The 26399-nt window shown below is 40.6% G+C and overlaps 3 protein-coding genes across 3 annotated transcripts; 1 reads left to right on the forward strand and 2 right to left on the reverse strand.

Annotated features, from left to right (window-relative positions):
- Nucleotides 1–4697: 4697 nt before the first annotated feature.
- LOC306838527 (uncharacterized protein) lies at nt 4698–6321 on the reverse strand. The gene is made up of 2 exons (XM_079366735.1): nt 4976–6321; nt 4698–4890 (listed from the first exon to the last, which is right to left on the reverse strand). The coding sequence occupies exons 1-2, from the start codon at nt 6132–6134 to the stop codon at nt 4799–4801; spliced, it is 1251 nt and encodes a 416-aa protein (XP_079222861.1). The 5' UTR covers nt 6135–6321; the 3' UTR covers nt 4698–4798.
- A 4419-nt stretch (nt 6322–10740) lies between these two features.
- On the reverse strand, nt 10741–13315 carry LOC306837681 (keratin, type I cytoskeletal 18-like; the record flags this gene model as incomplete). Its single annotated transcript, XM_079365425.1, has 6 exons — nt 12993–13315; nt 12235–12363; nt 11461–11543; nt 11222–11381; nt 10987–11142; nt 10741–10866 (listed from the first exon to the last, which is right to left on the reverse strand). Exons 1-6 carry the CDS (start codon nt 13191–13193, stop codon nt 10741–10743), a joined length of 855 nt encoding a protein of 284 aa, XP_079221551.1. The 5' UTR covers nt 13194–13315.
- An 802-nt stretch (nt 13316–14117) lies between these two features.
- LOC306838266 (MBT domain-containing protein 1-like) lies at nt 14118–26373 on the forward strand. Its single transcript, XM_079366361.1, has 18 exons — nt 14118–14271; nt 15537–15786; nt 16845–16978; nt 17587–17698; nt 17813–17892; nt 18080–18197; nt 18709–18843; nt 19350–19438; nt 19581–19679; nt 19781–19916; nt 20449–20504; nt 20659–20763; nt 20849–20996; nt 21415–21497; nt 22135–22372; nt 22464–22535; nt 22660–22848; nt 23537–26373. The coding sequence occupies exons 1-18, from the start codon at nt 14251–14253 to the stop codon at nt 23644–23646; spliced, it is 2175 nt and encodes a 724-aa protein (XP_079222487.1). The 5' UTR covers nt 14118–14250; the 3' UTR covers nt 23647–26373.
- The last annotated feature ends 26 nt before the right edge of the window (nt 26374–26399 follow it).

Consider the following 26399-nt stretch of genomic DNA (forward strand, 5'->3'; position numbering starts at 1 on the left):
GTGTGTGTGTGTGTGTGTGTGTGTGTGTGTGTGTGTGTGTGTGAATGACTGGCAGGAAAAATACTTTCTTTTTTTCTTCTTCTTCATACTTCAAATATTCAAAGTGTTCCAACAGGCCTCTGGGGAAAGAAACACACACACACACACACACACACACACACACACACACACACAGACTCCAGTTCAAACATGTATGAAACACAGCTCTCACACACACCCACACACACACCCTCTCCAGAGTCTTTGGATGCATACGAGCACATACAGCACCCAGTAACATGCACACACTTTGTATAATGTCGCATCATTATGGGTTTAAATCGAGGTGAATGACAGACTTTAACTCAAGCCATCGTTTGCATGACATGTTTTAAACTTTATTTAGTTTTGTCCTTGTGCTTCTTAAATCCAGATGCAAACGAGGTTATCTGTAATTGTTATTGTTAAATAAAGTTCAGAAGCAGCTTTGCTTTGAGTTGATCCTTCAGTATGACGGGTTCATATGCTGTTTAATTGCAGACTGACACACAATACTAACACTTCAGCACTGTAGTATTTAAACACCAGCTACTATATTAATTAATTCAACTGCTTGTTATTGCAAATATTTAATCAGCCTATCACATCTTAGCAACTTAATGCTTGTCAACATAGAAAAAAAAGTTTCCAGCACTTTGTTAAATGTATGCCACGAAGAATTATGGAAGCTCTGAAGGCAAAAAGAGGTCCCACCCAGTCCTACAAGAACGTGGACCGAATAAAGTCTACCTAATATACTGACTAACTTTAGTTGAAATAAAATGTCACATCTGTACCATACTTTAAATATTCTTTGTCACAGAAAGAAGCTCTTTGTTTGAAAGTTTCACAACCCAGAAAATACCGTGAGTGTTTGAAAGCATTCACTTCATAAAACATTTCATCGTTAAGTACCTGTCAGTGGGGCCACACCCACCTGTCACCTTCATCCTGCAGGCACTAAAAACATAATCCACACACACGCACACACACGCACACACACACACACACACATGTTAAACTTATTTCTATTGATGATCTTAAGAACAGCTTTTATAACTGCACATGAACGTCGTCTGCTTTGTTTGTCCGTCTATCTTTGTGTTGTGTTTGCACTGGCGCTTTGACGCAAATTAAGTCCCCGCTGGAGGGATAAAAAAAGTTCTTTGACCTGACTTTGATTTTATATTTCAGCAAAATGCTAGCATTTGCATTAATCCACACATCGTGACTGAATTAGTTAATCCTGAAGCTGGAACTGTAAAGAAAAGAGATGCAATATAAAATGCCAGATGTTAAAGTGGCAAGCATTATAAAAGGTGAAAAAAAGTGTGTTTGATGTCAATAATGTGTCTGTATATATATATATATACATATATATATATATATATATATGTATTCAAATTTTTCTGACATTAGTCTGACATTATCCTTAAAAAAGGGTTAAATATGAATTTCATTTTTTTTTAAGATTCATTGATGACTCAATTGTGCTTGCTAATAATAAAAACAATTGTTTATGGATATATAAAGACATACTCCATAGTATCAATACAAACTGCTCAGTTTTTAATCATTATGCTTGATAAGGTGGCTGTTGTAAAGATGTAGGCAGGCAGGACTGCAGAAGTTCTCTTTCAGGTTTAGAGACCCTGAGGCACCAAAAGGGGGCTGTGAGGTAAAACAGGCTTTGAACAAAATGTTCTTGACTCCTCAGAGTGTCTTTCAGGACAAAAAAAAAAATGCTGAATAAGACATTGTCCAAATTGCGCTGGTGTGTCTTGTCAATCACAGGTAGCCCCGCCCTGAATCATCCCTTGCTTTATGATCTCTTAATGAAGCCATCATTTATTGAAGCAACTTTATACTGTAGTGTCAGAGACAACACATGAACTCATCATTACAATGTTTACTGAGGATATAAACTTCTACAGATCACACTCGTTTTGGAAAGCAGTAGAACCTGAACTCTGTCTAATGCCGACTTCTGACAGTCAAAACCCTTCATTACCCACAAGTAGGACTGTCAGCATTAACCAGTGATTCACAGTGATGGAAAAGAACAATCCACTTTCCCTTGAAATACCTTTCAGACAGCTCAGCTGATGAGTGACACACCTCAGGACATAAAACATTTCACTTTTTTACACTTTCTTTGAGTTCCTTTTTTCCGTGGTTAAGTTAGTGTCATAATTTTCGATCTGCCAGAATTTCCTTTATTTTGAAAATAAAAGCAAGGATGAATTCAAAAGTTTCAAAATTACTCTCAGTGTTCATGACACTAGAAAAAGGCAAAATAAAAGCAGAATTTTTTATGTGAAATACTGGAATTTTGAACATACGATTAAAAATGTGATTCACTTTTGAAATATAGCAATTAACAAAGATATAATCTTCGACAGCTCTATACACACAAGGCAGCAAATCCACTGAGTGTGGGGTTTTGTGGTGTTTAATGTCGACTGCAGTTAGTGTTGTTACCTACAGAGGTCTGTACAGATGTTTCCTTTTAAATTGAGCAGCCTTCAACCCTGATCAGCGCTGGCTCAAGTGACATCACCTGCGGCCATTTATCAGATGTCAAATAGGTTATGTTCTGCTGACCACATACTTTATTTAATAAATGAATAGTGAAAGTAGGCTACAGGAAAATTCCAGAAACAAACCTCCTTTTAGCTGCAGGCTGCATGAAATGTCTTGACCTTTACATTTCTGAAGAAGGAGCAGTCACTGCAAAAGAGGTGGGTTAGACTTCATTGATCAGTGATTGGTCGATCCTGTGGCGAGGGAGGAGTGTGCAGGTTTCAAGTTTATTAAAGGGATACTTCACCCATTTGCATGAAGCTGTGTATCATTAGAAACATGGTAGTAGTGTTAAATGGTCGTGAATCCAACCCTCATTTTGCCCCGAGACAAGAAAAATATGTTTTTGAAGTTTTCTTCATGCGATGCAATAGGACGCTTTTTGCATCACATGAAGAAAACTTTCAAAAGAAACGAAGAGCTAAAGCTTTGAAATAACTAGGGATAAAACTCAGTCAAGAGTCTGTCTAAGACTAAAAATACTTTGGATATTGCAATTGTCATGATATGATATGTTTAAAGCCTCTTATCTGTTTCTATGGTGTTTAAATGAACCTCATTTGCACTTCATTACTTTAATCAATTAATTTGGGAGTGGAACAGAATTAGAAATAGCTTGAAAATTTCCCCCTTCATGTTTTTCTCTTGCTTTTTTGAAAAAATCTAAAAAATGTGTCGCTTTCTGGTAGCACGTAACCTGATGCAAGTGCTCAGTGGTACTGTAATATTCAATATGGTCATCTGTTTCAAAGTCATTTGAATGTTTCTTTGAGCAACCCATTAAAAAAAAAGCAAGGATTGAATGTTCAAAAGAAACAGTATAACTGCGTTTACTTGCACTTAAAGGAAAACTGTCGAAACTCAAGCTTTTTATAGTTTTGAGGTTCAGGGTCACATTTTTTAGGGCATCACATTTAATAATATGTGGAGACTCTATGAAACCTTTACAAGATACACATGTATTGTGGGAAGTTGACACTTTGAATATTGAAATAATGTCCCACCCTTTGACCTACATTGTTTCCCCACGTTGGTATAATTCCTTTTTGTGGTTTGCAATCAATGCATCTTTTTGTGCGCAAAGAATTTTCAGCTTTAATCAAATTCAAGAGTGTTTTAATAAAGCTATGCTTCATAAATGTCTCATTAATGTCACCATGTTCTCTGGTCTGGTCTGCAGCTCTTCTTCAGTTGTCACACATTTGGATTCTGCTGCCACCTGCAGGTATGAACACATCCTCACAAATCATTGTTAAAGAGATCTGGATCTTTTTTTTTTTTTTTCTAAAAGTGTAAGCTACTATAATCAGAGTTCTGCTGTTTTATTACAGAACTTTTAAACATGACCATGTAGTGAGGTTGTCAATTAGGTGAAGCCTAATTTTATAGGACCACTCTTCCATCATTGGTGTACCTTTTGGAATATGTCCCCATTCCCATTAAATAAATGCTACTCTTCTCTCTCAATGAAACATTTATTTAATTAGAGGATACAGAACAGAGTCATTTTATCAGATTTATTTGATGATCAAAAAGTAACCTTTACTTTAGGTTGTACAGAGACCAACAACAATAAGAGAGGTTTAAACAAAAACACCAAACATCACATGAAAACACACATGAGCTCTTTGGTTTGAAACCCACATCAAACCACTGAAACAAAATGGAAACACCACTAAATGTACAATTTACATCATATGTAGTAAAAAGGTTCATTGACAGTGACTGGAGACATAAAAAGCAACACAAACTTAAGTTAGGTATGATTTTTTTATCAATAATTCTGATAATTTAAGTAAGTATGAGATAGATTTTTAACAATCAAACATATGATGTAACCCTTTTCATCAGTGGTGAGATATTAAGATATAATATATTTTTAAGTACCTGTCCTCTAATTGGGTACTTAAAGTTTATGTTTTTAATATACTATGTCTGTGATGACATCATAGGTCCCCTGATAATTGCAGGAAAAGAGGACTTCAGCCCTTTTATATAGGACACACATTTTAAGCACCACTCCCCTAACGCTTTTAATTTTGCTGAAAGCATTTAACTTGTAATGGAGTGTCTTTTTTTAAATTAAAAAAAAAAAATTACCAGTGTACAATATTTTAGTCATTTTAGACTTGTGAACCAGCATCGGTTTGTTCAGCCTCTAACTGAGGTGTCAATCTGTCCCACCCTGGTTAGCCTATCAGAGATGCATGACATCATTAAGGCCTTCGGGGTCAACACTGGTGACCCCAACACCTGTTGACAGCCATCGCTGGAGCAGAGGAGACGTACCTGCAATGTAAGAATAAGAGTCTTTTTTGGAAAAAATGTTCTTTTGTTATTGTTGCCGTTGTTAAAAGAAAGTAGGCGCTCTTACCTGCGGCCTGTTGTTCTTGATGGGATTTCTGAGCTTTGCTTCTTCTGTCCTGACTTCTCTCCCTTCCGGCTGCTGATATTGACAGAGCCGCCATCTTGCAAACACTGATTCTTTCCTTGCTGCTTCCTGCTCCGCTGCCAGTGCTTCTGATTGGCCAGTTGTTGCTGCTGATGACCCTCCCCCCTGTGCTACTGGTTCTTCCTGACCCAGAGGAGCTACTGATCCTAGTCCCTGTTTGGCGGCTAACTCTGTCACTGCTACCTGCACTGCCAAGTTTAGGCCTGCTCACAGGGCTACTTATGCGATTCCCACCTGCTGTTGAACTGTTCAGCCAACCACCACTACCCATACTGCCACTCAATCTTCCCCCAGGGCTTGAGGCTCGTTGGCTGTTGGTCTTTCCCACTCCACCTGACAAGCTTGCATTCCCTGCACTGCTCCTACGGCTGCTAGATGAACTGTAGACACCGCTGCCAGTGCTGGCATATCTCCCAGAGCTGCTAGTCCTGTGGCTGCCAGATGAGTTGCTGAGCCTGCCCCCACTACCTACACTACTACTGCGCCTAACAACACCTCCAGAGCTGAGTCTGCCTCCACTCCCAGCACTGCTGAGTCTTTGTCCACTAGTTGGTGGACTGATGATATGGCTGTAATTTGCACTGACACTGACTCCATCTGCACTGCTGGCACTACTCAAACGTCGAGTACTCCCGCCATAAAACTGCCACTCCCCACTCCCCCCAACATCAAATCTTCCTGCTCTAGGTATTGCCGGTGGGCTTGTTGCAAGATGGATATCAGCCAATGGGCTTTTTTTGTCGTCGGCATTTGGTAAGCTACTGCTACCAGCCCAACTGCTAATACGACCAGTACTTCCACCATAGAATTTCCACTCTCCACTTCCTCTGCTGCCAAATCTTCCTGTTTCTGGTGGGCTTGTTGCCAGGTGCAGGGCTGTTGGAAGACTTTCTCTTCTCTCTGTGTTGTATAAATCATCACTGCCAGCCTGTTTAATACTGCTGCTGTCGACCATCCGCTCTCCAGTGGTGTTAGCCACGATGCCAAATGTTGTTTTTGGTTGGCTTGTTGAAAAGAGCAAGGCTTCTTCTTTTCTTGCGCTAGATAAGCTGCTCTTACGCCCAAGACTGCCATAAACCATGTAATCACTACTTCCTCTTCTACTAAACCTTCCTGTTTCTGGCCGGCTTGTTGCTGGGAGTGTGGCCCCTGATGGACCTTCTTCACTCCCTGTGCTGGATAAGCTTCGGCTTCTATTTTCTGTACTGACACCATAAACTTTCCATTCTCCACTGCCTTTCCTAAATCTTCCCTTTATGTCTGCAGCAGCATTTTCAATATTACTGACTTTACCTGATGAATTAGCAGCCATCTCACAGAGACGAGCTGAATCACTCGCGATACCACTGTAAGGAGCCACATTTAAATTATTCATCACACCAATAAAGGTAGTCCTTTCATTTGCAGGTACAATACCAAAGTCACCTGTGTTGTTATTATTATAATTATTCTGCTTCCTTATCCCACTCTCAATACAGGGATCCTCCTTTTGTTTGTATGGGCCTCCTAGACTACCACCATGATTCAGGATATTCTTGATGTCTTGAGAGTCTCCTGTACATTTGTCCATATCTTGAGGATGAGCTGCATTACCTGTACTTTTTCGATACAGCCCTCCAAAACCTAGCTGTTCCTCTTTGTCTGCTATGACACTACATCCGCTGGGATCACTGAACTCCAAGTCTTTTGACTGGCTTCCAATATCTTGACTGTTTGGTTTGTAGTTTTCTTTTGAACTATTCACACTCAAACTACTCTCTGTGTTATCTTCAAATGATCCAAAACACAGATTGTCTCCATCGTGCTCTGAAATGCTGCTGCTTCTGTCCTCTCCTGGTAAAGCTTGATCTCCACTAAACAACAGGGATGGGCCCAACTCTTTTGTTGTAAGAACATACTTTTCAACTGGTCTCACCCTCATATTTGCCTCAGATGGACTTAAGCATGCTTCCTCGTCCTCATCTTCAAAATTCGGGCTTCGACACGAATTTGCCTCAACTGGACTCAAACATGTGTTGGGATCATTTGGGCTAAGAAACATGTCTGGGTCCTCTGGACTCAGGAGTGAATCAGGACTTCTACAATCTAGACCAACTGGGCTAAACACTTGAGCATTCATGCTCATTATCACTTCTGTCTCAACTGGGCTAAGACACACTTCTTGATTCAAAGCTGGGAGTGGATTTGATGGACTCATAAAGACGTGACCTTCATCTGGACTGAGAAACTCATCAGTGCTGGATGAACTAAAAGCCACACCCGAATCTGTTCGACTTGTAGACTTTGTGGACTTTGTTGTACTCATCAATGCTTCTTGACTTGGGGGATTATTTATCTCCTCAGCTATTTCAGCAGGATTCATCTCCACCTTGTTGATATCATTAGAACTTTTGACTACCTCGCTCTTGTTCACTTCTACGTCTACTTTGTTCAAAATATCTGAACTTTCAGTTCTTCTCTGGAGATCAACATTGGTGTCTGGGCCAGTTACTGAATCTGAATCCTGCATTACATTATTTTCTTTGCCAGTTAATGCATATTCTGGTTCTGCACAAGGAATGGTCTCGGTACTCTCATTATGATCCCTTGTGTTGGGATCATTTGGGGTAAGAAGCATGTCTGGATCCTCTGGACTCAGAAGTGAATCAGGACTTCTACAATCTAGATCAACTGGGCTAAATACCTGAGCATTCATGCTCATTGTCACTTCTGTCTCAACTGCTTCTTGATTCAAAGCTGGGAGTGGATTTGATGGACTCATAAAGACATGACCTTCATCTGGACTGAAAAACTCATCAGTGCTGGATGAACTCAAAGCCACACCCGAATCTGTTCGAATTGTAGACTTTGTGGACTTTGTTGTACTCATCAATGCTTCTTGATTTGGGGGATTATTAATCTCCTCACCTATTTCAGCAGGATTCATCTCCACCTTGTTGATATCATTAGAACTTTTGACTACCTCGCTCTTGTTCACTTCTACTTCTACTTTGTTCAAAATATCTGAACTTTCAGTTCTTCTTTGGAGATCAACATTGGTGTCTGGGCCAGTTACTGAATCTGAATCCTGCATTACATTATTTTCTTTGCCAGTTAATGCATATTCTGGTTCTGCACAAGGAATGGTCTCGATAATCTCATTATGAATGTTTGAACCTGTCCTGTTAGTCTGTAAACCAGCTTCAGTGGTGTTTTGTTCACAAGTGAACAGTTCTGTTTTTTCCTCAGCCTGAATGGTGCCCTCAATACAATTCATGGTTGATGATACCACCGTTTCTGTCTCTTCCTTTATTTCTGCAGCAGTTTGTTTGCTGGGATCAGAGTCACAGGCTTTGATAATCTCAGTTTGAAGGGTTATGTTTTTAAAGGCCTCTGTAGTTACTTTGTTGGAGGTTAGAATTGCTGGTGTTGGCTGATCAGTAGGACTTGTGGCAGATTGTTTGCCAGAAAGCAACATGCTGTTGGACGTATGTAACTCTATTTTAGAGACAGCTCCGTCTTTGAAATCTTCTCTAATCTGAGAATCAGCAAACCCTGAGTTCAGGGGAACATGATCTTCAGGGTTTATTTTATCTTCCACAGGGATGCTCTGATTGTTAATTTTGTCACTGGTGGTCATGAATTCCCTTTCTGTCCCCTCAGAAAGAGCTTCAGTCTTTTTGTTTTGAGACTTGTGGAATGAGCCTGTCTGATTTGATGTGTTAATCGAGCTTCCTATTAAACTCTTTGGATGTTTGCTCCTGTCCGTGATTGTCTGGCCTGGGGTCGCTATTTCTGTGAGTGAACCAAATACGGGAGTTTTTTGGACAGTGCAGATGTTGTCTCTAGAGACCTGATTAATTCTTTGATATTTTACCTGACTACTGGCAGGTTTGTGCACTGTAAAGTTTGTCATTAAAGAAGAGGGGCTGGTTGAGGCATAGTGAGATGGGAAATTGGTCGCAGAGTTTGAGTGAAGACTTGAGAACCTGTGAAGATAAGAAATACTTATTTGACATTTTCTTTTGACTGTTATTGCTGATTGTTTTATTGTTTTATGGGACTTTCATTGTGTTTGCCGTTTTAAACCAATGTTTCAGTCTAGATAACAACTTTTTCTTTTTGAAAAGGTATATATGTCGAGGTCGGGTCTAGGTATCTTTTTTATTTTGATGTCAAGTGATGAGGACTGATTTGAAGTTAAATAATAAACTTCATACCTTTGTTGACTCATTGCATCCAGCAGCCTCTTGTAGTCTTTTATCTCAGTCTCCAGTCTGGTCTTGACATACAAAAGGGCCTCATAGTCTGCAGCCTGCTGAGCTGTTCCCTGCAAAACTGAGTCAAGGTCTCTGCACAAATTGTCTGCTCGCCTCTGCAGGACCTCCAGCTGCAGAACGAAGGACTCTGTCTGCTCCAGACCAGAGGCCTCCAACGCTGCATTCTACAGACAGACAGACAGACAGACAGACAGACAGACTGACTGTTATGGGCTGTGGAAAGGGATCCTTCCTTTGCAGGTTCAAAGAGGTATACCATGCAATAAATAATTACAACAGCAAGTAGCTAAGTGTTCCCTACTCAAATTTTCTTTATTAACATTTAATGGATGGCAGAACAACCAAGTTTTACATGTCATAATTTGCTATGATGAGCAAGTTTTGCAACTTCGACAGAAAGGTGGAAAGGTGCAGGATGGTTTATTATGTTGATCATACCCCTCTTGAGTTGAATTCATATAAAGTCAGGAACAAAGAAGCTAAGCAATTTTCTGTACTCTCAAATTTTCCGACAGGGTTATTATAATATCATTCAGTGTCCATACGCTGTGAGCAGGGTTTGAACCTGCGCGGGGATACCCCATTGGATTTCGAATCCAACGCCTTAACCACTCGGCCATCACAGCTGATGTGTAATGGGATTACTTTGTTAAATCTCGAAAACTCCTTGGGAAGACCCTCACATTAAAAATGGAGGCAAAGGATAATTGTTCCAAGCTCATGATAGTTCATTTCAAAGAACCAATGCTCAAGTTTCTAGGGTTAGGCCCTTCTGGATTTCAAGACCAAATTATAAACACTCTGCCATCACAGCTGGTGGAGTCCAGATTTACGTTCCAAATTCAAATGAACTTTGTCAGACATGGGACAGAATCGAGATGGTGCAGAAAAGAGCGTAGTGATACTATTTGTAGATAATAAACGTCCTTCTCGGTACCTGCTCTGTTACACAAACCCTAGATCAGGACTGAAGAACCAATGTGGGTTTTTTTAAGTATTTTGTAAATTTTCCTGTCTGGGTTATTAAAGCATCATACAAGCGTCCATGAAGTATGAGCAGGTTTTGAAACCTCATTGGATTTTAAGTCTAAGGCTTCAACCACTCTGTCATCACAGCTGATGGAGTCCAGATTTGTGCACTAAATGTATATCGTTTAAAGCAGATGCACGCTGTGAGCAGGGTTTGAACCTGCGCGGGGGAACCCCATTGGATTTCGAGTCCAACGCCTTAACCACTCGGCCATCACAGCTGCAACTACATATAACATAAAGGAATTAGTTTGCTAAATCCAGATCTTCCCTTTGATGGGAACACCATCACATCAAAAATGGAGGCGAAAGATAACTGGTCCAAGCTCATGATTTGTCATTCCAACATACAAATTGTTTAGCTAATATTGGATATTCACTGTCAGGGTTGTCTTAGTTTTATCTTACCAAATCCTGAAGTTGTGTTAGTTCCTCTTCCAGACTTGCTGCGGTCCACCTCAGTGTCTCCAGTTTAGATTGGTCAACCTCTGACCGTACTGCAGAGTCACAGGCCAAAACGGACACCTGAACACAACACACCTCATAAAATCTACAACTGTGGGCGCAGCACTATTGTACAATGTTTTAAACTCACTTATGAGTGGCTTGCATCAAAGTAAAAACATGCTGCAAATATCTGTATACCTGAGTGTTGAACCAGCACTCATTCTGGTTCTGGTTCTTGTTCAGCAATGTCACACACTCTCTCAGGTCCTCCAGCTGCTGGATCAGGTCTGATGACCCGACGGTCTGCATCTCCACTGCAACACCTGACACCTGGGTTGGGCAACCCTGCATGTCCTGAACATGTATACAGGAAACATCAAGTCAGAGGAGGTCTTCTCTTTTGAACATTTCAGGTAGGTTTATATTGTTTCACCTGTTGATGTTGAAACTGCAGCTCCATCAGTTCTTCTGAGTGCTTGTTGAGAAGACTCTGCAGCTCTGGCAGTTTGTGGACATTAAGCTCCTCCCCAAGAAGCCTTAAGTCACTGAGCTCTGCCTCCAGACGACCACGATGCTCCTGCTCCTTTTCATACCTATTTACAGTACACAGCAGTGTATGGGGAAATATGTCTACATTTGCTATCAGTGTGTTAAATGCTGTGTGTCACTTACCTGGTACTGAGGTCCAAGCAGGTGAGCTCTGCACTGAGCAGCTGCAGCTTCACCTGAGCCTGAGCCGAGAGACTTTCCCCAATCTATGAATGAGAGGAAAAGTTAAAAACAACGTTTTATCAAGAGACGGTGCATATCGAGTTATCGTGTTTCGGACTGTGCACATGTTTGTTTTGAGTTAGGTCTTTTGACTGGATGGTGTAGACAGAGGAATTGTTTGTCCTCTTTAACAGGCCTTGGAACCAGTTGGATTTGACTTCACGATGGAATGTATTTCTGTTCGCATTGTTCACGTCACCATCCAGACAAACAATTACCTCTGTTCAGAGGTAATTGTTTGTCAATAAAACTTTCTTTTGTTCAAGATCCAGTTCAATCTCAGGTTGACAGCTCCAGATCTGATTTCGCTACGTCTCAACAAGTCTGACCTTTAAACAGAGCAAAGCATCCTGACAGGTCTGATCTCGCCGAGGACGCAAAAACATTAAGAGCAGTTTATCTGCACAGCTGCTGACCTTTTCCTCTCTTTAAGATCTTTCTTTTTCATGAATCATGTTATTTTCTCTGATTAAAGTTTATTAAAAAAAACTGTTATTAAATCTATGTTACCATAATTTGTGTTTCACATTTCATATCTTATATTTAGCTTTGATTTGATATCTTATTTTTTTCATCAGTCAAAAACAATAACGTTTTTTTTTTCTTCTTTTTAATTGAACCTCTCAGATTTCCTTTTACTTTTGTTTTGTTTTCTAGCCGTGTGTTTTGTTACACCTGGTGCTGCAGCAGAGACACCGTCCTCAGATGTGTGTCCAGCTCGCTCAGCTCTCCGGGACCCTTTTTGTCCAGTTCTTCCTGGATCTGATGCTCCAGCTTCTGATTGGCGGCCTCCAGACATTGGACCTGCAGTCACCAATCAGAGGAGTCAAACAATAAATCAATGAACAAATATATTGATTGTCAGCATATATCAGTGATGAGTGCATCTGTGTTTTTGATTGTCAATCAGCTGCTTTGTATTTGTTTTAATCTGTCATTTCATTAAAAAATAAAAACCCTCTACATAGCCAATGTCAAACTCCACTCATAAATCTGCTACTTTTGCATTTTCATGCTCTTACCAAAAACATTATTAATCTTTTCAAATCTCAATTTCATGTACGTTTTTCCTGTGAGGGTGCCTGAGTTGATCTTGGCAATAAAGAGGATGTGTGTCTTCACAAGTCATTTTCCTGGTAATCAGGAAATCTGGTACTTCTGTGTTTTATGATTCTCAAACTATTGGTTAATTTCCACTTATGTTCAAAGTTTATAATGTTTCTGATTTAACGGTGTGGATCAGAACAAAAGAAGAAACATGAGATTTTCAAAGAGTGCTTGTTTTAGTCAATGCAAAACTCCATTGAAATTTTCATCTTGTATGCTTCGAAACATCAGTGGAAATCACATTTATTAGATTGATTTTGTTTTCTGCTGCTGCTGAATCCATCATGGGAGTATTTTTAAGTGTTTCCCTGTCTTGCTTTTCCTACCTGCTGCAGGTACGAGGCCAGCCTCCTGTTCAGATCCTGCAGGGCGACTTTCTCCCTGGACAGACAGAAGCTTCTGCTGCTGTCAGGAGCTGCAGCAGGAGTTGTGCTGTAATGCACCATAACTCCAGGTCCATGATGAACACGGTAACCCAGAGCTGCCCGGCTCGCTCGGCTTGCACGAAGAACCTGCCACGGTGACATCTAATCACTCACTTGTGTTTACGTTCTTAAGTGCGGATGTCACGCCTGGACTCATCTATGCTCCTAACATGCACTGATCCTTTAAGAGTAATCTTCTGGAGAAGTTAGGACACAAACACAGGTTTTTCTCCCTTATTCCCTTATCCAGCTGCTGTCTCAACTCCCTGCTGGGGCTGTGCAGTCCTCACAACAGGCTGTTTCTGCCACAGATGTGTCAGGACTTGGTGAAGCGTAACTTTAATCTGCATTATCCTTTAAATAGTGACATTTAGAGCAGGTTTCAGCACGGCGGACGCCCTGCCCCTTCACGCTCTTTTAGTGATCAGTGAATAGAAAAGAACATCAAGTACTTACCTGTTCTGCAGTTTTTCTTTGACCTGAGGGCCAAATGGCAACTGTCCTAAACACATTATATCTTACATGACAGACTAATTTCCTTTATATGTCATCTATAATCTGAGTTAATGTATCACCGATGTATGTACAGTACATTGATTTGAAAATACTATAACCCACAATTCAGAAACAGCGTGATCACAAACGATGCATATTAAATTGAACGTTGTAATCAGCATGGACAAAGCTCTTTTGGAATCTGTTAATTTAAAATATTCCTCCCTTAAAAATACATCACAGTAAGAAATACTTTAAAGCATAATGTTGGTTCTGGATCCACCCAAATGATTTTATGTTTTTTTTATTTTTTTTATTTTCAAGAATGAAAAAAAACCCAGTACATGTTAATGAAAACAAGAACTCCATTACTCAATATCATCTCATGTAACGTTGGTACATGATTTATATTTTATATTCAGGTAAAATTGATATTCATTTTCTGTCCAGCAGAGGTCACTCGCAGAGGAGACCACTTTATCTAAACTCAACACACGAAGCAGAGAGGCCAACAGCCAATCAGAGAGCAGCAGCTGTGGTCCCTGCGCCTGCGCACTTTGAAAAAGGGGGGATATTTTTGTAGATATGTCTGGCTCTGGGTTTTAATGGTTCTATTAAAGTGTTTTCGTGTTTGAGTGAGTGTGACCCTCCGCGGCCCACCTTTATGGAGAACCCGAGAGACCTGGTAAGTTTTTAGGCTTGTCTCTCCTCCTGGAAAGCGACCCCCCCCCTCCTCCTTTTGTTATGGTTGTGATAGCGGTGTTCAAGTCAAGTGAAAAACTCCTTTAAGAAACATAGTACTTTACAGTTCCCCAGGTCTCTAATAGGAATAAATACCACATGGACTTGTAATTATACATTTAATATTGGAGCTCTAAATACGCTTCCATTCGTCATATATAGTCTGTGTATTAATTTAATCCAAATATAGCCTTTAATAATTATATTGCCTGTTATTCACCTGCCAAACCTGCTTTAAATGTCATGCAATATTTTATTTATCTCGTGTAAAAAAAAATAGCACATTGATTCCTGATCAGAAATTTCTCTTGAGAAAACAAGGCTTTAAGGATTTGTTGTTCGGCATAGGTGTTCTTTAACAAATGTCTATTTTTTTCAGCCAATTTCATTTTTCATCATCGCATCGCGGGTGCACAGTGAGGTTTAATCAATTAAACAATTAGATTTCATTTGCAATTCTGTGCACGTGCGTTTTGTAGATGCCGATCGTTAGGGCTTTACCTGAGTTTAACCCAGCTCTGGATAATAACAAATGACACCCATATTTTGGGGGTCATCAATAAAAGAAATTTAAAAATGACACAATTTTAGGGGTCATTTTGTTTTATTATCCAGTTAAATGTTCTCGCTCTGACAGCCGCCAGTTCTGTCTCTTTGTTGTCAGTCATATCGCTCTCTCTCTCTCTCTCTCTCTCTCTCTCTCTCTCTCTCTCTCTCTCTCGCTCTCTCTATTTCTCTTTCTTTCTCTCCCCCCCTTTCTCTGTCTGTCTCTCTCTCTCTGCTCTCTGTCTTTTTCACACACCGCACTGCAGTGGTGCACGAGGTCACAATGGAAACCTCTGGATGCAACAGCTGTGTGTGTGTGTGTGTGTGTGTGTGTGTGTGTGTGTGTGTGTGTGGTAATATTTAAAGCATATGCTGTGTGCAATAGACTGTATCAGCCTTTCACCTGTTTGTGATATCGGTATTGATCATTATTGATTTGGATTACATCAAAAAATGTGAATGGGATAAAAATTGTTCCTGTTGAAGTTTCTTGAATGTTGTTAAGTTTTGTAAAAAACGTTTTCGGTTTTGGTTTTGGGCGTTTGTTTCTTTTCTGTCTGTGTCTCCTCGATGTCTCAACTCTTCTCTGTCTCCTCTCCTTCATGTGTCTTTGTCTCCTGTGTGTTTGCATTCCCTCTCTATCTGCGTCTCCTCCGCCTGCAGGTGGAGCGTCCGTCCAGGAAGCGCTGTGACTCCTTCGGACTGCTGGACGGCCTGGAGGAGGACCGCAGCAGCTGCAGCTCCGAGTCCAGCGGGGGCAGCGGAGGCTCCAGCCCGGAGGACAGCGAAGATGAAGATTACGGAATAGGAGGAGGAGGCGGGACTCACCTCAACTCCACCTCCAACTCCTCCCTGACTCTCATTAAGACTAACGGACAGGTGTACACCTACCCTGATGGAAAGGCTGGCATGGGTCAGTCTTAGTCTGATGAAATGTTTTCTGCTTTTTCTTTTAAACTTCTCAATTAGCCTCACAGCTGAAGTTTGTTTTCCATCAGTGTCACACAAATCGCTCTGCTGCCATAAATACATCATAAATTCATCCACTACTGAAAAAAAGTCCCCCAACAAAAGCACTATCATCTCATCATTGTTTTACAAAGTTGAATTTAAAGGTCACATATTATCCTCCTTTTAACAACAAATGTAAATAAGTCTCAGAGCTCCCTAGAACGTGTGTGAAGTGTGTTGTTGTAAATCCACTCTGGTCCTGTGTTTGATCATGTCTATAAACCCCACTGTGTCTGTAGCTTTAAATATGTAAATGAGCTGTGTCTGACCACGCCCCCTCTCTGGAAGGGCTTGGGTAGTTCTAGCTTTCTCGCTCCATGTCCTATTAGTTAGATTGAGAAGGCAGACTCAGAGAGCAGAACAAACACCTAGCTGTGGGAGTGTCACCCACCTGGGGGAGGGGCTACTGCCCTTTGTGATGTCAGGAAGGGAAAATCGCTGAGCGGTTTATTTGAGCATTCTCTGAGAAGTGTAACAGGCAAAAGACAGAGGAGGGAGTTTGTATGCAGACTAAGGAGGCGTATTAGTGTTAAAAAAACAAAATAAAGTGTATTTAAAATAACGTGACCTGCAAATATCGGTCATACATGAGCTTTACTTTAAAAGAAGTGCCTTTAATAACCAGATATATTTAGTTGATCATACTCTGGTGCTACTTTCTTTCTGCCTTGTCTAGTTCTATACTTAGTAAAGAATCCTAATTCAACTCTAAAATGACCGGCTTTTCTATGTAGATTAATCTGCTGCTGAAAATAGAAAGGATCCTTTAAGAGATATAACTTTTTTGCTTAAGAGGATAATACTTTTTAACAGCTGTTACATAAACCCTCTCTTAACCAGCAGACTAATTCACAGAATAATGGAGTTCCTGCTCTGCTGTTGCCTCAATCATTTAGTCTGTGTGTGTTTTCTTTCTCTGATGGATCCTTCAGTGATTTGATTGTTTTCTGCTCTTCTCAGCGACCTGTGAGATGTGTGGGATGGTGGGGGTCAGAGACGCTTTCTACAGTAAAACCAAACGTTTCTGCAGCGTCTCCTGTTCCAGAAGTTTCTCCTCCAACTCCAAGAAGGCCAGCATCCTCGCCAGACTTCAGGTATAACAACACTGACTGAGAAACAAAATGGAGCCGCGGCCTGACTTCCTTTTGTGTCCATTTTTTTAAATGGCAGAACGTCTCCTCTCGTCATATTCTTTAAGCTGATCTCGCCTCTTAAAGTTTTACAAGATTCATTAAAAATGTCCTTCAGTCACCACAAAGTGTTTAAAACAATTAAAATATGTTTTGCAACGTATGAACAAAGAGAACAGTGACCTGATGAAGGCTTTTTCCCTCTGTTAGGTTTGAAGACCGTGTGCTGGAGTTTTTTGTTAAAGCATTGATTATATATAAGACAATATCATCTGCATTAAGACCAATAGGATGTATTTAAAGTTTTATCGGTGTAAATTAATGATCCTCGTTTGGGATCCTGTTTAGCCCTTTTTGTTGCAGGTAAGATGGTTCCGGTTTGTGCAATGATTTATGCCGAGGAGAGAGCTAAAAACAAAAACTGCAGAGGCTAATGTTTCTCGTTTTTCAAGCACTAAAGAGAAAAAAAAGTTCAACTCAGTTCTTTGGTTGCAAACAAATCTGCAGTGTTCATGTTTTTGTCGTCTCAAAGGGGAATCTCGGACTCATTTTTCTCTCTTTGTGACTTTAAGGGGAAGCCTCCCACTAAGAAGGCCAAAGTCCTGCAGAAACAGCCTCTGATGAGTAAACTGGCTGCGTACGCTCAGCATCAGACTCACCAGCAGGGCGGAGTCAAGAAGAGCGGTGAGTCCGCTCGGCTTTCAGTGGACATGCAGGCTCTCTGCAGAGTCTCTCAACCTCCTTTTATTAATCTTATAAGTGTGTTTCAGTTAGTCTGTTGTGTATGTGTGTGTGCAGTCACTCTAGACATGTTCGACTGGGGTCGTTACCTAGGAGACGGAGATGTGATGGGAGCACCAGTCAGCAGCTTTAAACATGTAGGTGCATCGAACACTTACACACAAACTACCAGCTTGTTTAGAAGATTGAACTCACATGAAAACATGAAGAGGGATTCTTTCTTAGTATTTAGTTTGTTCGGTGGCGGTCTTTGGAAGATAAAAGATTCAAAAGAATCAAATCACTTATATCTGTGTTAGTCTCTTATTGTTGTGTTGTGCTCAGGTCCCGATGGGAACGTCGTGGGGCGACATCAGTGAAGGTGTGCGGGTGGAGGTCCCAAACACTGACAGCGGTCTGCCGCTGAAGGTTTACTGGATCGCTGGGATCATCAAACTGGCAGGTACACACACACACACACACACACACACACACACACACAGACACACACACACACAGTCTCAGAAACGCTGCTCTTATGGTTAATGAGTTTTTTTTTCTTCTGATGGCGTTTGAGGATGTGTTGATGTATTATCTGTTCCAGCCATTAAAACTTTCACTGGAGAATTGTAGCAAAAATAAAAGTCCACAATTCAGTGAAATTTCATAATTTTGCAAAATACGTGAGGACCCCAAAGACCTTCACATTAAGTTGATTTAATGATTTTTCTTTTTCTTTTTTAAACCCACATAAATCAGAAGTTCTTCCTTGTTTCATGTCGCTCTGTGCTCGTCCGGTCTGGATTCCTTTGAACTGACTTTTCTGTCTTTTGCTGCTTTGTGTAGCCTGTATCTTTTTTTCCAATATAGCTAATCTAATGGATGAAGTCTCTTAATAATTAACCCCAAAATCCATTTTTTACTAAAAGCATTCAGGATAACTTCTTGAAAGTGATGAGGCTGTGTGTGTGCAGGTTTTAAAGCTTTGCTGCGGTACGAGGGATTCGACAGCGACTCCACCAGAGACTTCTGGTTGAACCTGTGTGTGCCGGACATCCACCCTGTGGGCTGGTGTGCTTCAGGGGGCAAACCTCTGGTCCCCCCCCAGAGTAAGCCACACACACACACACACACGCACACGCACACGCACACGCACACATGCAGAGTCACACTGAAGCTGCATCCGGCTACTGGAATGAAATGAGCTCAATCTGAAGGTTATATTATTATTTCAGACCTCATACATGTCTCAGTCGTTTTCTTCAGCCTGCAGCAGTGAAACAAGCTGTGACGGCTGCAGTGTAATCATTGATTTTTTTAAATGACAAATTCACATGACATCATTGTCTTTAAAGCCAGCAGCTGGACAGTTTAAACAAAGGTCTTCTGGTGAGAACAAGTGTGTGTAGGTCTTTTATTTTGGGATTTTATCGATGTGTACATTTGAAATTAATGTCGATTTTTTTACAGGCATGTACCACTTGTTTTCCTTTGTGGGTCCTTGAGAGGCTTCCCTTTGAAACAAGTTGAGGGGGCTCCAAGAACAACAACTGATGTTTAAGGTGTAATGTGTGTGTGTGTGTGTGTGCGTGTGCGTGTGCGTGTGTACACTCAGCCATTCTTCACAGAGTCACAAACTGGAAGACGTTTCTGGTCAAACGGCTGACGGGATCCAAGACGCTGCCGCCAGACTTCGCTTCCAAGGTCAGAGACGCGTTTCTCCCTTTGTTTCCTCGTGACGTCGCTGAGTCATGTGATCCACTCTGTCAGCTGGCACCATGTTTGAACTGTTAAGTCTGAAGGCTTCAAACACCTCCTCACAGTGTCTCCTCCTCGTCCTCCTCAGGTGCAGGAGAGCATGCAGGTCCCCTTTAAGAAGCAGATGAGGGTGGAGGTGGTGGATAAAACTCACCTGTGCAGGACGCGGGTCGCCTTAGTGGAGCAGGTGAGACTTGGACAGAAAAGAGGGCCCATGTCTTATGATTTTGTGTTTTTATTTATTTGTGTGTGTGTGTGTGTGTGTGTGTGTGTGTCGTGTTGTTGCAGGTGATTGGCGGTCGTCTACGTCTCGTGTATGAGGAGTGTGAAGACGGGACGGACGACTTCTGGTGTCACATGTACAGTCCTCTGATCCACAGCATAGGCTGGTCCCGATCCATCGGACACAGATTTAAGCGGTCCGGTGGGTTCAAGTTTCTGATGTGTAATGAGCTGGAACAAATCCCGACTAGATGCAGTTACACACACACACACACACACACGTTTTGATTCTGACTGAAGATTCAGCAGCAGTTTGAAAGGGATTGAAACTTGTGCAGACGAATTAAATCAGAGCAGCTGACATCTCTTTATTTGGATCCGATCAAGAGAGAGAGAGAGAAGTATCTCTAATCCCTCTGTTTTGTTTACGACAACCTACGTCGTACATCTTCACAAATATTTCAAGAACGAGCAGCAATAAACGAAGCCAAAGTAAAAGTGCAAAAAAAAACAAAAAAACCTGCAGTTCTTCGACTGTGCTGTTGTTGCTGGTTCCAGAAGTATCCTTAAAAAAAGCCCTGTGCTAAAGTCTCCAACTATACATCTACAGCCTGCTGCTGAATGAACGTCATACAGACCTATGACATTTGTGCAACAGCAAACTTTTAATTTAAAGGATCATCAGACTAATCATCAGATGCTCTGTTTTAAAGAAGAGCTGTGTGTGTTTCCAGATGTTTCCAAGAAGCTCGGCAGTTTAATGGACGCTCCTGGACAGCTGTTTGCAAAGGTGAGAGCGTCAACAAACGTGGCCATCAGTCAGTCTTCTCCGCTTGTAGCCAAACAGAGCAGTTCAACGCCGGGCTTTTTTTATTTTACATCAACTCAAATGTTTGTCCTTTTATCTGTTACATCGGGGTCAAGTACTGTTTGTACCTGTGCAGGTGAAGGAGGTGGACCAGAGCGGCTCCTGGTTTGAAGACGGGATGAAGTTGGAGGCCATCGACCCTCTGAACCTGTCCGCCATCTGTGTGGCCACAGTGAGGAAGGTGACAACAAGCAGTGATTAGACACACGTTTGAATTCAGAGCAGTCGACGAGCACTGTGAACCAGATCCAAACTCTCTTCATCAGGTCCTAGCTGACGGATATCTGATGATCGGGATCGACGGCTCGGAGGCAGCTGATGGCTCAGACTGGTTCTGTTATCACTCCACCTCTCCTTCAGTCTTCCCCGCTGGATTCTGTGAGATCAACAACATCGAGCTGACACCTCCCAGAGGTACGTCTGCGTACATGAACGAGTTCGATGTTTAATATTGTGTCACGAAGCACGCATGGGTCTGACAGCACAACACATTCATGCAAGTCCAGAATTGAAAACTTCTCTGAGGGCTGTTCAAAGAAGAGACAATAAAATCAGAGTGAGGTGAAAAGCTCGTTCCAAAACCAGGGTGGAGTTGGCTTGCTTTCTGTTGGACAGGCAGGTGCCAAGCAGCCGTGCTGGCTTGTGCTAGCTTGCTAAATGATTGGCTTTTTTCATTACAACAAATGCAACAGGCCTATTCGAGCTTGCAGTGTAGCTACAGGAAGTAAACTCGCACGCTGCACGAGGGTGAGCGCTTCTGGCGGCGATGAGCCCAGTCTGAACGTTGTATATGTGACACTCCTCTTCGTCTTTTTGTCTTTGTGTCCGTCAGGTTACAACACTCTTCCTTTCAGGTGGTTCGAGTATCTGAAGGAGACTAAATCTGTGGCTGCTCCCGTCACCCTCTTCAACAAGGTCAGAGAACAAACGCCAGAAAAACTACGCTCAGCTCAGTTCAGTCGATGAGTCTGAAGTAACATCGGCCTCATGACGTCAAACATTTAGCTCTGTTCATGTTCCTATGAGCTCTTTTTATTCAGTCTTGGATCCGTTACGAGTTCCTCTTGGTGAAGTCAATGTTGTACTCTCCGATCCAGGAGAAAGCGGTCACTTTGTTTCAAAAATAAAAGCAGGGGTGAATTTAACAGAGTACTCTCATCTAAAGATCCAAAATTTCAAAATAAAATCCAACCATTTTTATTTTTAAATGCCAAGTAATGACCTTTCAAACATGCCTTTAACAATGGGATTTATTACAATTAACTATTGAAATTTAAAGATTAATTATGATTAAAAAATGTTGTTTGACTGCCATTCTTTATTTCGTCTTTATTTCACTGAAGCTTTTTTCTTCTTATTTTGCACAAATTTAGAATTCCCCCTTTAAACATTTGAAGCATTGTGACATTAGCTTACGTAGTCTCATAATAAAATATGATGAAATGTATCTGTCTTCAGGCTTTGGTTGCATGTAAGGACATCGGATCTGTTCTGAAACATGTTTCCTTCCTCTTTGATATGAGTAAACTCTGTTCGGTGTTTCCTCGGTCAGGAGGTTCCTAATCACGGTTTCCGTCCTGGGATGAAGCTGGAGGCCGTGGACCTCATGGAGCCCAGGTTGGTCTGTGTTGCCACAGTGACCCGCATCGTACACCGGTTGCTACGGATACACTTTGATGGCTGGGAGGACGAGTACGATCAGTGGGTGGACTGTGAGTCACCTGACCTGTACCCGGTGGGCTGGTGTCAGCTGACCGGGTACCAGCTGCAGCCGCCCGCCGTCAACGCAGGTCAGTACTAAACTGAAAATATACACATTCAACAACCTGTGCTGTCAGACGGTTTGGAGAACTTGTTGAAAATTTAAAAAACTTATTTCAGGCTCGAGAGATCTTCAGTCAGCAGCATCCAAACAGAGGAAGAAATCTCAGCAGTACAGAGGACAGAAGAAAAGTACGTTTCTCACATCAACAGCATTTAAAGATTTCTTTTACAAATCGTACTTTTATGTTTAAAACAAATCCCAAATAGTTTTTTTAAAAACGGATTTCCGTCCTGTCTGACTGTGTTTTTTCAGAGAGGAAGTTGCCCATAGCTAAGCGACCCATCAGTCTCTCCGGCGCCATGGTGACGGGCGTCCCAAGGAGCCTTTCAGGAGACGAGAATGAGACTCCACCTAATTACCCATCACCCCCCACTCCTGCCTCAGCAGCCCAGCCCCCCTCTGTCGACCCCCAGAGCAGCCCCAACACTGAGGGAGGGCCAGGTACACACACACACACACAGCTGATGCCACACAACTCGGCTTTAGCCTCAGTGTGCAATATAACCTTCTAGGCTGTCCGGCGCCCCTGGTACAAGTTCCTTATGTTTTAAGTGAAGTTTAATGATTGAGCAATAATACATGTAATCATTTTGCAAACTGTTGTTTCAGTAAAAATTAACATTTTCACACAAATATTCACCTATAAAATATTTTCAATTGTTTATTTATGTCTTTAATATTTATTATTGATTGTTAAATTTCTATTAATGTTGGAGTGGAAACCAGGCTACAGGTCCAACAGAAAAATAATCTCTTTAGATACCTGAGAAAAAAAAAAGTCATTTAAAAATGTGGCTCTGATTTGTTACATCGTGGCTTTTAAAGGAAAGGTATTGCTACTGGGTTTTGAAGACATCTCTTTTAGACCGTTACATGAGATCTAACTTTGTCGAGGATAAAAGTGAAACTTAAGTGCTCATCATAAAAACATATTTGTTGTGTTTGTACTTCACTTGAATATTTACATGTATGCAATGTTAGCATAAAGCTGACCAATACTGAAGGGTTCTTTTTTTACTTTGTACTTTCTCTTTATCAGCTTCTCTTTCTCACAGGTTTACATTTATTATTTAAAGCATCCGTGTTTAACCCTGCAATGGCCTCCTAACTGTTTTCTTTGTTCCTGCAGGTTCACAGATTAAAGAGGAGAAAGTGGATCGATCAGAGTTTTCTTCAGAGAGGACTGAAACAGAAACCAACGGATCTTCTGGAGAGTTATTTAACACACAGGACCAGTAGGCCTAATCCGTCTCTTTATCGCTCATTCTTTTCATCAAAACCCTAAATTTGGCCCTCCTTCAATTCAAAATCTATTTATTTCTCTTCCTCAGTATTTATCTCTGTGCCCGGTCAGACCAGGAAGTGGAACATATTAATTTATCCCTACATAAATTAACTACCATGAAGTTTTGAAAGCTTGTTGATGAAGTCAGGGTTGTTTCTAAAGTTAAATAAATTGATCTTTTAGACTATTTATATCCCAAACAGAAGACATTTCTTATGTGCTACTTCTGTTTTTTTTTAAAGTCAGCCACAGAAGCACATGAAGCCAACTGCTACAGGCATTTCTAGCTAACTTGTTCAGCGGCTAACACGTCAAAAACCTGATTATCCAAAACAGTTGCATCTTTTGTTTTGAAGCATTAAAAGGGCAAAGTTTAGAGTTATCTAAACGTTAGAGGAGTCTGGCTAGAGGCTATTTAGCTTCATTCTTCTCTGTATGATAAACCTCTCCTAATATTATATCACATATTTTCTTCTCATAACTTTATCTGTTTTTTCAGGGCCATATTCTTGCTAAAAACATGCTAGCTTGCCACAATAAGTCAGATAGTTAGCTAGTTTGTACAATGGGCAGCTTTTATTAAAATGTAAGTCCTTCATTAGATATATTTATGAATCAATCTCAATAGCAAGCGTAAATGTAGTGCTGGTCTGCCCAGGTTTCATTCTTTATTTTCCAAACTTTCCTTCAAATCGTTCCTGGACTTTTCCAGGAACAAAAGACCTTTCACATGTTTCAGACATGTTGTTAAAGCTGTCATTCTACCTGAAGTATCACTAAAAACTCTTAAAAGTCTTCTGATTAAAAAAGGGCAAAAAAAAAACACAGAACAAAGAGAGAAGACTTCCACTGAAAAAGAAAAACAACAAGTAAAGAAATCTTTTATAGGATGTTTTTGACACATTTCTTTGTTGTTTGTATATGTTGATGTGGTGTTTAAGGGTCAGAACTCTTGACGTAATAATGTTATTACTGAATGCTGTGTAATGTCATGTTGAGATTAGCAGTGATTTAAAAAAAAAAAAAAAAGTATGCGTGTGTGTTTGGGTGTGTATGTTGATGTTTTGATTCTAAAGAATTATCAAAACATAATGAAAAAAGAAACCAGCCTATAGGAGCCACAGCAGTCAAACTGGTTTAGTTTTTCAAATCCTTAATTGTATTGTTTCAGAAGCTTGTTCAGAAGGCCAGTTTTCCGCAGTTGTAAAATAATCTTTCTTCTATAATAATAATAATATACAGTATTGTTCCTTTACATTCAATGTTGCTTAGTGAGCCAAAACTGGGTGAGGTTTGGTTGAAGGTGTTTTATCAAATAGATATAGAATTCCTCTTAAGTGTAAAAGACCTTTTTATTCTGAAAATCACCTCATCTCTTAAAGTTAGGAGTAGCTGCAATAAATATATATCCCAAATATTGCAATAAGAGATTTATATTCTTAGCATCTGATCATACTGACAACATTGGTGCCAATTCAGTGGTTGACTTCTTGAACAATGTCAAACTTCTCAAATAAATCTAAGATTCATGTCTTAGTTTTTATACTTTATAAAGGTCACATATTATGCAAACACTAATACGTGTCCCTGGACTGACTACAAACCCCCCAATGACAAGAAAAGTCCATCCTCTCTGTCTTTCACCTGCTCCACTTTTCAGAAAATGTCTGCTCAAACAGGCCGTTTGGATATTTTTCCTTCATGACATCACAAAGGGCAGTAACTCCTCCCTCAAGTGGGTGACACTCCCACAGGTGTTTGTTCTGTCCTTTAAGTCTGCCTTCTCACTGTGAACAATAGGGCATGGCATGAGAAAGCCAAAGCCACCCATGCCCTTTCAGAGAGGGGGGGCGTGGTCAGACACCGCTCATTTACATATTTAAAGCTACAGACACAGAAACAGCCTGTTCTGAGCAGGGCTGAAATAGAGGTTTTATAGTTGACCAGATAGATTTAGAACAAGAAACTTCACAGACATGTTTTAGATAGAGAATAATATGTGACCTTTAACATTAAATTTAAAAGTAGTACAATTATATTTAAGTCAGGAATGATGACGACATTTTAATAGTTACTTTAATATCCGACCAGAGCTAGCTAAAATAGCAAACTGAGTAGTATTGAAGATATTTAGAATCAAAATCAGGCCGATTAAGAAAATCTTATTTGGACAATTGTATGTCCTTTTTACACTAAAGACAGGAACAGAAAATGTATATGTTGCAGAGTGTTATAAATCTCAACTGTGACTTCTTGATACCTCAATAAGTTTGTTACGTGAGGATCTAATGACTCAAACAAAAAAATATCACAGGCTATTTAAAAAATACTTAAGAGTTTATAGTATAAGAAAGAAACTTAAGTAATGAGGATCACAACATTTTTACAAAGAGATACAAAAATAATCTTTAAAATTTTAATGTATCAACCCACAGATTTATACAGACAATAAACTAAATATGTGTTTAAATATATACTACTACAACAATAGTATCATACATAAAACATTTAAGTTATTCATCACTGCATTCACATCAGGACACAAATGTCTATAACCTCTGTATAGTATCATTTCTTTACACTTCTGCAGTTTACTGCTAACATGCCAGAACTCTATTTTAGCATATGTTATTGACATTACATAAGAAGATGATTATTTTCAGCCTGTTACATTTGGCAGACATTGACTTGGACACATTACAATTCT

This window comes from Symphodus melops (assembly GCF_947650265.1).
Source record: "Symphodus melops genome assembly, chromosome: 17".
NCBI lineage: Eukaryota > Metazoa > Chordata > Actinopteri > Labriformes > Labridae > Symphodus > Symphodus melops.